Source organism: Enoplosus armatus, chromosome 18 (genome assembly GCF_043641665.1).
Source record: "Enoplosus armatus isolate fEnoArm2 chromosome 18, fEnoArm2.hap1, whole genome shotgun sequence".
NCBI classification, from domain to species: Eukaryota; Metazoa; Chordata; class Actinopteri; order Centrarchiformes; family Enoplosidae; genus Enoplosus; species Enoplosus armatus.
The window spans coordinates 18,168,808-18,183,785 of record NC_092197.1 but is presented as its reverse complement, the minus strand read 5'-3'; the positions used below and the strand labels follow the sequence as shown (position 1 = coordinate 18,183,785).

Below are 14,978 nucleotides of genomic sequence, written 5' to 3'. Positions count from 1 at the left end.
AGCAGAGTAATTTGTGCCGTTTGACAGTGATCATCATCACGGCGCGCAGACATGCTACTCCACCAGCAGCATCTCCTGTAAATGCGCAGTAGGGAGCTGATTTTAGATTCTTTGACAATTTAGTTCCTTAATGTCGTCAATGGGAAAGAAACAGCCGTCGTCTCTTCAGTTGCTAATGGTGGGCTTGTTCCGGAGCACAAGTCGGCACAACTCTAGTGGAAAAGATATGTTTACGGCGTGTTCCTGCTTTAAAACATGCCTATTGATCTCAGCAGGAGCACTGCAGAGCTTCCCCTTCCCCTCTCTGGTAGACCTCGCTCTGTTTATTCCGCCTCTCCTGGTGGTCGATTTTTCATTCCAGAAATAACCGGTACGAGGGCGCCCCCGGTGTATTTTCTGTACAGACGCCACTTTACACGACATCAAAGAGGGCAACTGAATCGCACCCAACGCCCCCCCCCCCCCCTCACACACACACACTACCACCACCACCTGCTCTGTAACTCAGTCACTGTCTCACTGAAACATCTCCGTCTTTTTCTTTTTTAACCTCATGTTAGGTATGCACACATCCCTGAACTTTGTAATTCGCCTCTATATACAACAGTCGTGTTATGACAGTGATTCACGAAAGCAATAGTGTAATAGTAAAACTACATTTGTGACATTTTAATGACAAATTCAAAACACAAATTCTCTACGATTTCTACACCCTGATAGCACATCAGACTTCTTTTTTTTTCTTTTTTTTTTCTTCCTGGACTTTGTTAAAAACAATTAAAAAAAAACAAAAAAAACGTCATCAGCGATCAATCAAAGCAGATACATAAACTGTACTCAGTGTTTTTGTATGATTGTGTCAAATGAACTGTGTGTGACATGAACTAACGTAATGGGTAAGTGTGGTTGCTTTTTATTGCCTTTCTACTGTACTTACAGACTAAACCAGAACAGAAAAAAAAGCACAAGGACTTCACAATAAATAGGAAAATACATTTTTCTGCCTGGCAAAATACCATATGGACTTCTACGCTCCGCTCAAATATTTCACTGTACACCCGAGGTGGCTGCTACAATTTGAATTACGTGATTAATTAAAAAAACAAATACATTAATCCATCATTAAACCGCCCCTATCCAAACACTAAAAGATGAGCGCTTCTTTTTCTTTTCTTTTTTTTTTTTTTTTACTCTCAACAAGGGTGTCCTCCGCAGTCTGAGACGACGCAGCCGACTCCTTTTTTAACCTGAGAGGAAGGTTAAGTCATCAAAGGACGGCCCCGTACCCCCACGCCTTTGGCAACAGTCTCCTAGCAACAACATCCTTCTTGTTTTCCTTTCTGTTGGCCCGTATATATGATTTGTCGCTCCTGGATCTTCTTCGAAAAAACCTCTCCCACTTTGACAGGCGGTTTAATCATGTCAGAGGTCACGTGATGCTCTCCTGAACGCAAAAAAAAGTCTGTAAACTTTTGAGGGCTTCAAGCTAAAGAGTGTACTGATTGTGTAGTTTGTGTTCTGTGTCTGTGTGTGTGTGTGTATATGTCTGAAAGCATGTATGTGTGCTTGTCTTTAACACAAAGAAATCTTTAATATCTGCATACTGTGAACGGTAGCAAGGTCAAACAGGTAAGAGGCTCCGCCCCTTTCACCCTGAGGCGCCTCGCCCATCAGCACCCACCAGAAAGTCAAGAATCACACTAGTTGGCAAGTCAAAAAAACAACGAAGGCTTCAGTGCTGAAGTCCCTTCCTCTCTCTTTTGACCTAGAGAGATTGTCAGTGTTTTGTTTCTTCTTTTTGAAAAGTGCTCCTTGAGGGGAGGGGTTGCAGGGTAGGGCGGCCTGTGGTCCAATCAGGACAGTCCATTCCGGGGGGGAGCGGGAGGGGGGGGGGGGGGGGGGGGTTCCTCAGACAGGGCGCTATAAAGACAAGATGGCAGCCAGGAGTATGAGGGCGGAGCTGAGCAGGAGGAGCGAAGTCTGGCACCGACCAACGGAGTTCACGTCCCTTCGAGCCGGCTCTGGCGACTCGTGGCCGATGCCGTCTGGCGGGAAAGAGGTGAAAATCAGCGTTCACGAGGAAAACAGCTCAAATTTAAGAAACAAAGTGGAGCTTTTGTTTTCTCTCTGCGTTAAAATGACGAATGTCACGCAGAAGGGTCCAGACAGGAATACATGGACACAGGCGTACAAACAAATACAACAAGGCCGGATTCCCAACCAGGAAAACTGTCCCCAGGCCCTAGACCTTCAGGGGCCCCCGAAGGTACTTCTTGTGTCAAAATATTACTTTAACCAAATTATCACAAACAAGGGGTCAACAGGGGCCCACGGCTAATTTATGATCCGAGGGCCCCCTAGCATGTTAATCTGGTAATTGTAGACTGTAGACAAATACAAAAGCCAGAAATACAAATGTATACACACACAAGGGACAGAAGAATCACCGGTTTGGGCTGAATAGTAGAGACGATTCAACATTAACCTAGTTGAGGCTTATTTATGTGTCCGTGAATAAAAATGTGTGCTTTTTTGATTAGCAGCCTGCCACACATGTGCAGACTATATATTTGTAACAACAACTCTTACTGCATTCAACAGAGCATTTAAAAAAATACTGTTCCATTACACTTCAAAGTTCATGATTATACACTAATACAGTACGTGCTCTATGCTAATTGTCATAATATACAGTTCTTTGTATAATAATAGTGATAGTGTCCGTCATCAGAACGAATGAAAAAGCCCAATTAGTCTGTATACTTTTTTTTTTTTTAACCCTAACCCTCAAAACCTGGTTCGATTTAGTACATAGTATGAACTGAGACAGCTCGTGGCATTTGGGGTTATCTAGGTGACAAGTAAAGGCCTGGAAAACAAATATTCTTTCATTATCTGATTCAATTCTTAAACTCTCCTGAATGCGTATTTATGAATCACGATCCCTACAAAATCTAGGGAAAACGAAAAGAAAAGAATATTATCAGCAGATGTTGCAGTTGTGGGAGGTTTAAATACAGTCTCTAACACACACACACACACATTATGTACTGTTATTCCCACCAACCTCTGGGTTCTAGGGAGTTGTGACTGTTGTCGTCAAAATCGACCCCTTCCTGCACGCTCCCAGAGCTTTTCACACAATTGTCTTTGAGAAAAACACAAAGGGGAGAGAGGACATGTGAAGATTAGAGAACGTCGAACGTCACTCGTCCGCAGCCTGAACGCAGAATGGAAAACTGGGCAAGAGTAGACACAACAATCTGCGACTCACTGTGAGGCCTGACGAAGACTTTAAGTCGGAGGCAGCTCCTTCTTCCCTTGTCGTCAGTGATGGAGGCTGTGGAGACATCACGCAGGGTTAAGAACAAAACGCTTTTAAGCACGTTACCCACACTTTTTTTCTTCAAAATCTACCTTCCTTGATCTGATCTAGGGTTGCATGACCATTGTTTAAAATGGCAGTCGTCATTTTTGCTTAATAATGAGATCCTGATGAGTCACCCATTCTCGGAAACAAAACTGTTTTGTTTGAACGGATAAAAAATTGCCTAAATAGAGAACCAAACATCATTCATTAATTCAACAGTTGGCACTTTCACTTTGCCTACTGTTGAATGACTATAGGCTTCTGTAAAAAACATGTTTATAGTTCAAGAAAAGTGCTGTTTCGGTATTGATACCAAAACCCGGGTAGCGCATTGGCACACAACGGCACACGGATGTGTCCAAAATCTCTAAAACATCTCATATTTTTGCATGCATCGATGACGGGATCAAACTAGGCGATATTGGCCAAATCCATAGTGGAAGACTATTGACGCAGTATCTGGGACGCATATATATGTATATAAAGCGAGCCTCGAGGGACGGCACGCTACATGTTGGACCCCGACCCGGCGGTCATAGATGAGCCACGTCTCTCGGCCAAGTCGTGGCAAGAATTCGCGAAAGTCTTTAAAACACAGTCTGATTCCGGCAGACGTTTTGCGGTCCCAGTCCTGCAAACCCACTCTCCATTCACTTCACAGCTTCACCTGAGACCTCTTTACTCCCAAATCTACCTTCATTCATAAACATCAGCCGAGCGGCAGACAAGGTCGATTGTTTCTTCATCAGAGGCCTTCCACACTTATCTCCTTTTCTAACTACAGTCTGAAGAGCTTTATCTCGCCTTCTGAACTTCCCCCTCATCCTGATGCGAAATGCTCCGCGTTTTATGATCTGAAACGGCTCAATGTCACCCTCATATCTCCAAGTCTAATGTGGCCAGGGGCAGTCATTTCTGCAGTTGGGTGGCATGCTGCTACGCTCACCTTATGAAATCTAATTTCCTCTGTTTCCTGATTGTGAAACCAAGTTAAAAAACTTTTTTCTTTTTTTTTTCGTGGGGTTGCTGTGATTGTTTCGCAGAGCCAACAAAACGAATTAGTTTTCAAGTAGTGCTGGGGACCCAGTCGCTAATAGAGTGCTGAGGGTGTCTCCAGCTGTGACGAATGACTTCTGTCGGCACTATTGTCAAGAATATTTTTATGTTTTGTCCGGCCTTCATCCCGCAAATATATATTCTCGTGTCTTTTTCCTTATGGGGCCTCCATACTCTGACCTCTGTCATTTCCTGCTGCCTCTCAAACACACACACACACACACACAAACCTTGAGTGTGTTTGGATATTCATGACCCTGTGTTGAGTATGTACGCATGCATGTGTGTAATTATGGTTTTCCCCAAAATATGTGCATCCGTGCACAGACATGTCCGTAGCTTGTCCACAGACTCTCTTCTATCCTTTCACCCAGACACCCCGCGTGATGGATTCTGGCCCAGCGGTGAATTCCTGATGAAAGCAAACCGTGTCAGTGTTTCCACCGTCGCCGATGACTTTTTCGGCTCTTATTTCAAAAGGCACTTCATCAGATACCACGCTGGCTGCGAGAGGAGATAAAAATCATCTTTAAAACTTCACCGCGAGAGGAGTATTGGAAGTGAAGCAGCAGAAGAGGGGAAATAAATGAGAGAGAAACGGTGTCAATCACGCTGCTTCCGTCTGTGTCAGCGGGTATCGCGTAACTTACCTCACACCCAGACGGTGGCTGGAACAGACGGGAGAGCTCGCTGTCTCAGTTTCTGTCTCTGAACTCGACCAGGCCAAAGCCCCATCTTTCGCTTTCTTCATGCCTCTCGTGCTCCTTCTGTCTCGTTTCCTTTTCTGTCATTATCTCTCGCTCTCTCTCTAACTTTGTTTGACTCCTATAAAAAGTGTACTTCTGCACTCGTGCACGAAACGTCTCCAGGGACAGATATATCAAGACACGTTATAGGAAAAAGGACGGAACCATTGTCCCAAGCTCCCATCTCAGGCGATTTAATAATCTTGGGAAATTATTTGATTTAGGGCAGCAAATTACTTTGGTCATCAAATAATCTGTTGATTATTTCTCGATTAAATGATTAATCATTTAGTCTAAAAAAATGTCAGGAAGTAGCGAAAAAGTCCATGGTGGCGTCTTCAAATTGCTTACTTTGTCTGACCAATGGTCCATGACCCAAAAATATTTCATTTACAATGATTTCAAACAGAGCAAATTCTCACATTTCAGAAGGTGGAACGAGCAACTAGCAAATTTCATCGCTAATACAGATCAATTCAGGTCTATTTGAATGTTTATTTTAGGACTAAACTGCAGGTAACCATGGCAGCGATACATATGCCTCACACTACATTGCAATTAACTCTAACCCAGCTGCACCCAGGTGCACCAGGCAAATCTGTCGGCCAATTGGCAGTGGACATCCACGAAAAGGAGACAGAAGCAGCCCTTCAGCTGAGTCTGTGCCGCCAAAAGGAAACACAATGTATTCGCAGTAAAACTAGCTGTAGTTGGTTTGTTTTTTTTTTGGTAATAAGGCCAAATTTAAAGTAAATCCTCTGTAAAAACGTAAAAAAAAAAAAAAAACACCTCCTCTGGAGGAGGAATCATGTTTTCCTTTGGTAAGTGACCGTGGCAGAAGGAGCAGGAGAGCTCGCCGTGCATTCACTCTGGCCAACTTGTTATTGCTTTGATGTGTATTTTCGACACGTGGTCATCAAACATTTCAGTTATTTGGGATTATTTGTCGGGTGATCTTTCCTACATGAGGTGTGTGTTTTTAGATCTGAGGAAGATCTTTCATCCCCCAAGATGTTGTCTCGTCTTTTAATAAAATCTTTCACTGTTTTTCTACCATTTCTCACTCGTCCTTTATCTTTCTCTGACTTTGTGTCACACTGTCCTTTTTCATCATCTCACTTTCTCACCCTCTTTCTCTCCCCACACCACCATCCCTTCACAGATTCCACCACACACACACACACACGCACACACACACACACACACACACACACACACAATTACCCAACTTGTCTCTTTTCCTTTCTGTCGTCTGACACTGAGGTCAGAGTCTGGGTTTTCTATCCTCGAGCAACACAGCCGTGCTTCACCGTGGCTGTAACTCCAGCTCTGCCTGCAACTCTAGACCCGCCGTTAGTCAGGTCATCCGGCCGACCGCCTCACCATGACAACAGGGCGATGGTAAACCCGCCGGTCACATGCTCAGGCACATGTTACACGTTCAGTCGTGTGCTGCGGGATGTGTGATCGTCGTGATCGCACATTGGGGGCCCGGCAACACACATCAAAGATCCCTAAACAGGCTGCGATGCCGTGCAAGGCCAAGCTTTGGTGTGACTGTGAAGTGAATTAGTCAGATCCTGATATTAATACAGCGGGATCAGATGTTTTCCTTGTGAGGATCGGTTTATCTTGGGGAACAAAGCCCTTTGTCTTTGCTTCAGCCCTGCGAGAAGCTAAAGGGAAACTGTCGGAGCGCTGTGCCGGCGGGGTCCCCGTCATTATCGATGTAGATCTGCGCTGGCTGTAGGGAGCGGGACCCGGGCGTTTGAAGCGAGAGGGCTTTACAGGGAGACAGTCATCGCTCTCACACAGGGAGAGCCAGACTCTCAACTGTCTCCTCTGAAAATTGGATTTCTATCCCCTGAGATTAGGATCAGGCTTTCCCTGCTCCAACGAGGCTCTACTAGAAAAACATGCCGCGAGAGGCCACGAGAAGCTTGCAGCGCAGGCTTCGTCGTCATCTCCGTGACCTTTGACCTTCTAGGACCAGCCACAATGCTGATCCCACACCAGTGCGGCTTTCCTCTGGGTGTTTGTCTGTCTGCCAGACAGGCGGGCCCATAGCCAAACTGCAGGTGTCATGTATTTGACGTGGCCTCGCCCACCCTGCCTGGGGCGAATGACGATCACCACAAAGGAGTGTCTGTCTTCACTGAGACAGGCAAACATGACCCCCCCCCCCCTCTTCAATGTGTCATTTACATGGCCACTTAACAGACTCCCAAACCATATTATATGTACAACACTGGTATTAACTATCAGCTATTGTTAGGCTTTGTTAGAGCAAGACACCATCAACATGCAATGTGACACTGACACCAGCAGCTGATAAAACAAACTTTACTGTACGGCAACCAGCAGCATTTCTGGAGGTGGATGATACTGCTGGGAGGGGGGAAAAAAAACAAGGATCCGTCTGGAAAAATGTGTTTCTCATGTGTGACAGCAATACTTCTTCTTACTAAAGTCAATATGAGTTTCAAGGCTCCAAGAAAGACCCATGAAGAAAGACGATGAGACACTGTAAGAGTTCAATTAAAATAAAGAAAAATAATACCTTCCCCGTAAAAATGGAGTCGTAACTTGAGAAGCTTGAGGAGTACTAGTCCTGTTTTTCTTTTTGCAGAGACATTGTTAGCTGGCTGACAGTTGGAGCACCGTGAGGCTTGCATGGGCATGAAAGTCAAGTAGAAAAATATCTTGTTTTTTTATATAAAGTCAAGGCACAAGCCTGTGGACATGAAAAAAACATTTGGGTACAAAACAATGCAATCATCCAGCCTAAAACTCTGTTGCTGCGCCACTAAAGCTACAGGTTACACTGTGTGGACACCTATTAAAAAACATCCAGACACTTAAAGCTGCTCAATATGTCTATATGAACAGTGGATCAAATGAATGTGTGTAATGTGAAAGGGGGGGGCGCTCGTAATGAGGATCCTACAAATAGCTATCACCTACAGTCTAGTTCCCCTCAGCTCTATGGAGCATTTTAGTCACTTTCAGCTAATTTAGTTTTATATGTCAATATGGTCAATGTTTTGTTTGTTGTTCTGCTTCCTTGCAAGTGGTCAAAAAGTTCGTCAACGCGGCTTTAAATCTCTCGGTTTTCAGCGAACGATGAAGCGTTCCGAATTTGCTACAACTACTAAATTCTGACTAGCTCCCCGGCAACAGCAGCAGCTGTGGCTGGTGGATGTTGTATATACCAAGACAGTTGAATCAAGTGTTTCTATGTGGGGGAACAACAGAGGTTAGCATTCAAATGAGAAGTTATTGCTATACATACATCCGGAAGCAACTCCTTCTGACTACGCAGCTCTCTAGTCTACAGCGTGAGGACAAATATCGGTATTATGGGAAATGTTCTGACTATAAGGCTTGGTATTTTTCCGGAGGTGTCTTTTGTCTTTTCATCCCGTGCTCAGATCTCGTGTTCTCAGAAGGAAAAAAAAGTGTCTTTAGTGAACGAGCATCTAATGGATGAGTCACGAATCTGAGTCAGCGAGAGATAGTCCATGTGGCCTGAAACTGCTCGAAGCTATTTGGACTGTCTCTCTGCCTTTCTCTCTCTCTCTCTCTCTCTCTCTCTGGATGATCAATCATCATCAAAGTCCACAAGAACATCGCCTTCACTCCGCTTCACATCAACCAGAGCCAACTGAACAAATGAAGCAGAATTAGGCAATCTACGGTTTTTCTCATCGACATCCAAGCAACTGCAACAGCATCAACAATCCTCTGGCGCGGCTCACGGTAGACCACAATTTCCCTAAACAATACACTCCCATTTATGCAACGGAGTCGAGCAGACGAGCCAAAGGACACAGACATCCAACAGAAACATCTAGCGAAGGGGAATACATCACAATACAAAATACTGCAACACAAATACAGGCTTAGATTTGGTTCAACTCGCACGATCTTGATGATGTTGTGATCCCTGGTGCGCGCTTGTAGCACCGTCCAAGATCAATGAGGCGAAGGCGTGAGGAGAACAAAACATCCAGTGACTGACTTTTTTAGCATCAACCTAACTACTTAATTGTCAAAAAAAAAAAAATCTCTCTTGTGATCTTAATCTCCACCGATCTTTATCACAAACCCGAAGAACTTCCTTTCAGCTTCTAGTGGAGGTCGCAAAGTTTTCGAAGATACAAAATGTGTTGAGATTACACTCAAGGGGGTGGCCAGCTAACAGATACCAAATCCTGATTTGCATTTCAACTGAAAAAGAGATTGGTCAGATGAGCCAAACTGTACATTTTTTTTTTTTAGAGTAGAGTTTCAGGCAGCTTTCCGAAACACCTGCTCTGGAGGTCAGGCTGAACAGCTACACTGTAGGAGAAGTATGAAGAGGAAACTTTGTCCATGCTTCCCCAGCCCAGTCACCGGTCTGCTTGGATTTGATATCTTTATCTTTGTCTTGTAATGCCAAGACTGTTCTCTTCCATTTGTTCCTCTGACTGATGTAAGCTAAATACCAAAAATCTACCAAGGAGAGCACTGTATCTCATTTAGTCCCTCTCTACTTATGAACACAACTTCCCAGCAGTTTTTTTTCTTTTTTTCTTCTTCTCACGAGGAGGAGACAGCCGACCTCGGCCAGTCAGCAACAAGACACTTCAGATGAGACCAGTAGAGATGTTTTGCTCCCTCTGGCTCATATTTTGGCTTGGCCATAATTCCAAGGCCTTGCAAAACAAAACCCAAACACTGTTGCTGTCTTTTTGCAAGATTCCAAGATTCAATGAATATCGATCTTCCGATATAACTCCCAGTTAAAACCGGATATCATTGTACATCTTTCTATACTACAGCTGATACAAATGACACAAGCCGCCGTGCACGAACTTTACCAAAATGAAAAGGTGTAACATTGGCAACATATTTATGTAAATTAGTACTAATCTCATTAAACAAAAAATAAAAAAATTACAAATCCTGACCACATATTCATTGCAAACTTTCAGTACTTTTTGGACACATTCGGGTGTGTAAATAACACAGGGAGGTAAGCGCATACTCACAGATATAGTAATACTCTCTGCCAGGACGGAACTCGAAGCCTAAGGAGAAGGGGGTAAAGAGCTGAAACTTCTCTGAGAACTTCAGCGGTCCGTTCGGCGACACAGGCCTGTTGCACTCCCAGCGCTTGAAGCCCTTGGCGGTGTGGTCACAGGAGCTGTAGCCGTCGTAGTTCACCATGTAGAGGACGTAGCGCTCGGCCCGCTCGTCAGAGACCGGACCGACGTAGTGTGGACAGTAGACGTCAAGGTAGTCGTTGATGCAGACATCAATGTGGTAATCACCCCGGTAAAACCTGAAGCGGAGAGAGAGTGGGAAGATTTGAGAAATGTGAATACATTCCAGAGTGTTTTGTGCAGAAAAACATCAAATGTGCAAGAAAATACCAAAGCTGTTTTTAGGTATTTTGGGGTGTTTAAGTGTCAAATCTTCATAAGCGAAGTCTTTCAGGTCTGTGAATGCTGAGTGTTAAAATGGAAGTTAAAACCTGTTAAAAGTTTTATTTTTACATAACCAAGACCAAGTTACTTCAGTACACAGTCGTTATAATTAAATATTTATATTAGAAACTTCTTCAAGTCTCAAGTAAGTCAAGTCTAAAGTCCTTATTTCCGTCACTTAAAGGTACCCTGTGGAGTGTTTTTATGTGTGGGTCCCCGTTTTGTTTTGCACACACGCACGTGGGTGATACACATTCCTGCCCGTGGTTTCACAAGGACGACGTGGGTGTAAAGCGGTGCAGGTTTCACGAATGTTTTCGGGGAAAGAAATTGGTCAGACTTCAGTTCAAGTCTGCAGCTCTGAAAGATACATTAAAATGCACCATGTTTGCATTTACACCAAAGAAGCGTGTGAGCATTTATGCTTACACGGATTTAATTTACAATCCACAGAGAGGGCAGTTTTCTGTATGTCAGCAATAATACCGACATGGTTCATCAATTACCGGTGAGGTGATTGTTCTACATGTTAACATGCAAGGATAATTCCCACAAGAGCGTCATACAAGACCATGTGATCCCTGATCTTAAACGTTTTAATGATTTATTTATTTAGCCAATACAAAATATGCTGAGCGTGCATGCTCTCTCTCTCTCTGCAGCTCAGCCTGCTGTGTGTTTTGTACACATTTTAACATCCAGATCCCCCGAAGCAGCTACTTTGCTCAAGGGTACGTTGGCGGCAGCTGCTTTAAATGTGAAGATATAACTCATTGATTTGTTTGGGGAGTCTCTCGCCATCGTGCTCCTTGATGACGCGCTCTCCAAAGAGATGAATATGCTCCCAACGCCTGATGACAAGAGGTGATACTTTGGGTGTCTTAGCGCCACCGATGAAGAAAAAAGTTACCACATGCGCTCGGAAAACTGAGGCTGCACAGTGAGAGGCACATCCAGGCTAGGGCTCCAGTTTTGGGTTTTTTTTTGCGGGATCTCGTCATGTCGGTCTCAATCACCCCGAGCCTCTTGTGAGACTCCACCGAATCCCCCTGCAACACATCCGCCCAGGCAGGAACCTCTTACGACACACGCTAGTCACTCCTAATATATCAACGTTAGCGCTCAGCAGCGATGACTTACGCCGGTGCTGAAATGAAAGTCCCCATAGCGTTACGGGGCTAATCTCCTGGTTAGCATGTGCCTTTTAGCAGTTTTAAGAGGATCCCTCTGTAGAATGAGATTTTCATTAGCCCAATATGACAGCTTGATGTAGGAGCCCCTTGTGGAATCTCAGAGTCTGGGAAAATGAGGCCTGTTCTCAAGCCTCGCCCTGAAACAGCCCCAAGATTTCTCGCCTGGTGTTTACTGTAAACCGAGTGGACAGGAGAAGGGGAGGGGGGGGGGGGGGGGGGGGAGTGCAGCGGCGAGATATGCCAGGTATTCATTCCTGGGGAGAGTGATTGGAAACACACATTTCCCATAGGCGCTGTATAAGGTTGCATTTCTGAGGCTTTTAGCGGAGACAGATTAGGCTTGGACAGCCGGCTTGGTTGCGTCTCCGTAGCTGCTAATGGCCCGCGGTTCAGTATCACTGACATAGTGCGGATGTCTTCAATACTCCACCTCTGTTCATTGACACAGCGAGGGCCGTCAAGGGAGACAGGCCAGAGACCGTGTTGGAGCATGCAGCGGGACGATGATCCGATACGGGTGAGCTCGCTGGAGCACCCTGACGTTTCACCGGGCCTCGCTGCCCACGGATCAGATATTACTACTCCTGCTCCTCGCTAAGGGAATGGGAGTCAGCTGATCTGAGGCCAGGTGAGACACAGCTGTTGTCGCTGACATGTACATGTTGGGGCTGCGGGAGGCGTGAGTAGCATAAAGGGAGGTGTGTGCCCGCCGCCGCCTGTTGGGTGTATCGGGTTGTCGTTACACAGATTGTAAATGTGCTGCAGGATTAGTGATCCGTCCTACTGGGTTTGCCGGGGCCACAAATGAGCGGGTGTGTGTGTGTGTGTGTGTGTGTGTGTGTGTGTGTGTGTGTGTATACGTGATCGCAGGATGTGTGGGTGTCTTATGGCATCAGCAGCCATATTCTAATCTTTTTCTCTCTAATTATTGTCCGGTCAAACGTGAAACCAAAGCCCTTGTTTTCTCTCCCAGGTTTTTCTATTTTTCCTGCCCCCCCACCCCCCAGCACCAGCTGAGCGCTTTGGCTCCAGGCAGGCACAGCATGGCCTCCCTTAGCCTCCGTTTCGGAGCTGCTCGCTTGATATTATGACTAGCAGGGGTCAACCGGCTCCACAGTATCATGTCCTCAGCTGGGAGCACTGCGGGATGGTCTGCTTTGTCCTCCCACGGCTTTACAAAGCCTTAAATGTTAGCTTCAGCCTCCTCTCTGTCAGTGGCTGTCAATCAACCCTGACCCAGGAGTAACAGCTAAGATTAGTCAGGATTAAGAAGAGTCCCTGACTAATGCCTTTGTGAGAAGAGGTGGGAAAGAGTGTTTTGAAAGTGATGATGATCCAGTTCAGACCCGGATACGGATTCAGATACATCCAGGTTGTGTCTGGAATGGCAACAGCGTTTACTCCGGACCTCAACAAGCATCTCAAAATCAGTCTCTAGTGACCACTTCTGATTGGATTTCACTTCTGCACTCAATAGAAATCAATACATTCATCGACACTCGATGCTTCAGCGCAGGAAAATCTAAACAGCAAGTCAGCGGCCATCTTGGCCTCCAGCAGGCAAGCTTGATCGCTCAACATGCTTTAGACTTAGTTGGAAGTTTTGTAATTGTGTTATTCTAGCTATTGAAAATACTTTCTGCCAAACAAAAAGTTCCTATGTAGAGGAGGACAAGGACAAGTGACTTTTCAACAATATTGTTGGATGGAATTCAGGGATAAATTGAGAAGGTGCTGCACTTGCGATTTAGCCAATACACTTTTTACTTGACAGCACCATATGACATGTGTCATTGAAACACCGCGACAGTATGAAAACAACATAGTTAGGAAATGTGTTTTTAGCCGTCCAGATAACTACACTGACGGCACAGAGTCACCACTCTTGACATGACTTTATTTCGGTCATGCTTGCGGTCCAAACCTTCAAAATAGACAAATGATGTCACCCCTCTCTCCCCTGCCTTCCCTGTCTCTCTTTACTGTCCTGTCAAATAAAGCAGAAATGCCTTATGCCGACATTAGGACCAATCTCCTCAGGGACAACTGCGGCTTACATGCGTGCTGCATCATCAACAGCGGTCAGTGAAAACTTTCAGTTTCCGTTAGTCTCATCCTTTTCTTTTAGCTTGAAAAGGAATCTTGGGAAGAGGAGCTACGTAATGTGTGGGCATTGCACCCCACCACTTTTGACAACTGTTCATCCCGAAGGTCTTTAGATTGCGCTGCCCAAAGTCGATCTGATTAAGCCTCTAGGAGGAATTCAGAGCTTGTAAATGGCACTCAATTCAAAATGGCTGACTTCCTGTTGGGTTCATCATATGGCTCCAAGAGGCTTGGGATGTTACATCTGCCTCCCAAATTTCGTGCATAGTTCGGGTGATCAGTTTCTCATTCTTGCCCTGGAAGCAGTTTATTTTATTATTTCTTTGCTTTTCATTTATGATCAGATCACCAGAGATGGCTTTGGATGGCAGCTCTGAACAGGGTCACATGTGGCCAAACATGTGCGGCAAAGAGGCTGTGTACCACTAAAATGTGAAATATGGACTGTAAGGTGTTTATTACAAGAGATGATCAAATGCACAGTGAGAGTAGCCAACAGATGATCCAGATGTTTGCCAGATGGAGGCTATAAGGAAGCGTTTCTGAGCGGCAGAAATGAAATATTGGTGGCACACAGAGCCATAAACACACAGCCTGACTCAAGATGTGGTCGAAGGGATGACATTTCAACTCTCAAACGTCTTCTGGTTCCTTCTTTTGAGGAAGCTGATCAGAGACTTTCTCCTGCTGATCCCCACTCTGATCTCTACTATCTCTGCCCTGAGACTCTGACGGCACCCCCAACCCCTCCCTGCTGTGGACTGGACTGAAACATGAGAGACCTTCATTCATTTACCGAGCTATATAAACCTTTCGGCAGCAATCTTCGGCATCAGGGTTTCTTCGTTTTCATTACCAGCAAGATTTATTCATCTGCTTTTCTAAATGGCTTTGTTGTTATAGGCTATTTAGTGAGTCATTAAGCCTTCACTGGGCTGATCGAGGCAATTTCAACAGTTGTGTTTTCCTCCTGGCGTTGTTCTGAGCAGCAGGAAGGCTGATCGAGGGTTTGGGGGGGTTTGATAGCAGGAGGCAG

At 45.1% G+C, this 14,978-nt stretch overlaps 1 protein-coding gene across 1 annotated transcript in view; it reads right to left on the bottom strand.

The window, feature by feature from the left end:
- Positions 1-1,920: 1,920 nt before the first annotated feature.
- efna5a (ephrin-A5a) overlaps positions 1,921-14,978 on the bottom strand; it is a 63,314-nt gene continuing 50,256 nt past the window's right edge. Inside the window, exons 2-5 of the mRNA XM_070924798.1 lie at positions 10,206-10,498; positions 3,275-3,340; positions 3,068-3,148; positions 1,921-2,045 (exon numbers count right to left, since the gene is read on the bottom strand). Of these exons, the coding sequence (XP_070780899.1) occupies positions 1,921-2,045; positions 3,068-3,148; positions 3,275-3,340; positions 10,206-10,498 (565 nt within the window). The remainder of the gene's footprint in view (positions 2,046-3,067; positions 3,149-3,274; positions 3,341-10,205; positions 10,499-14,978) is intronic.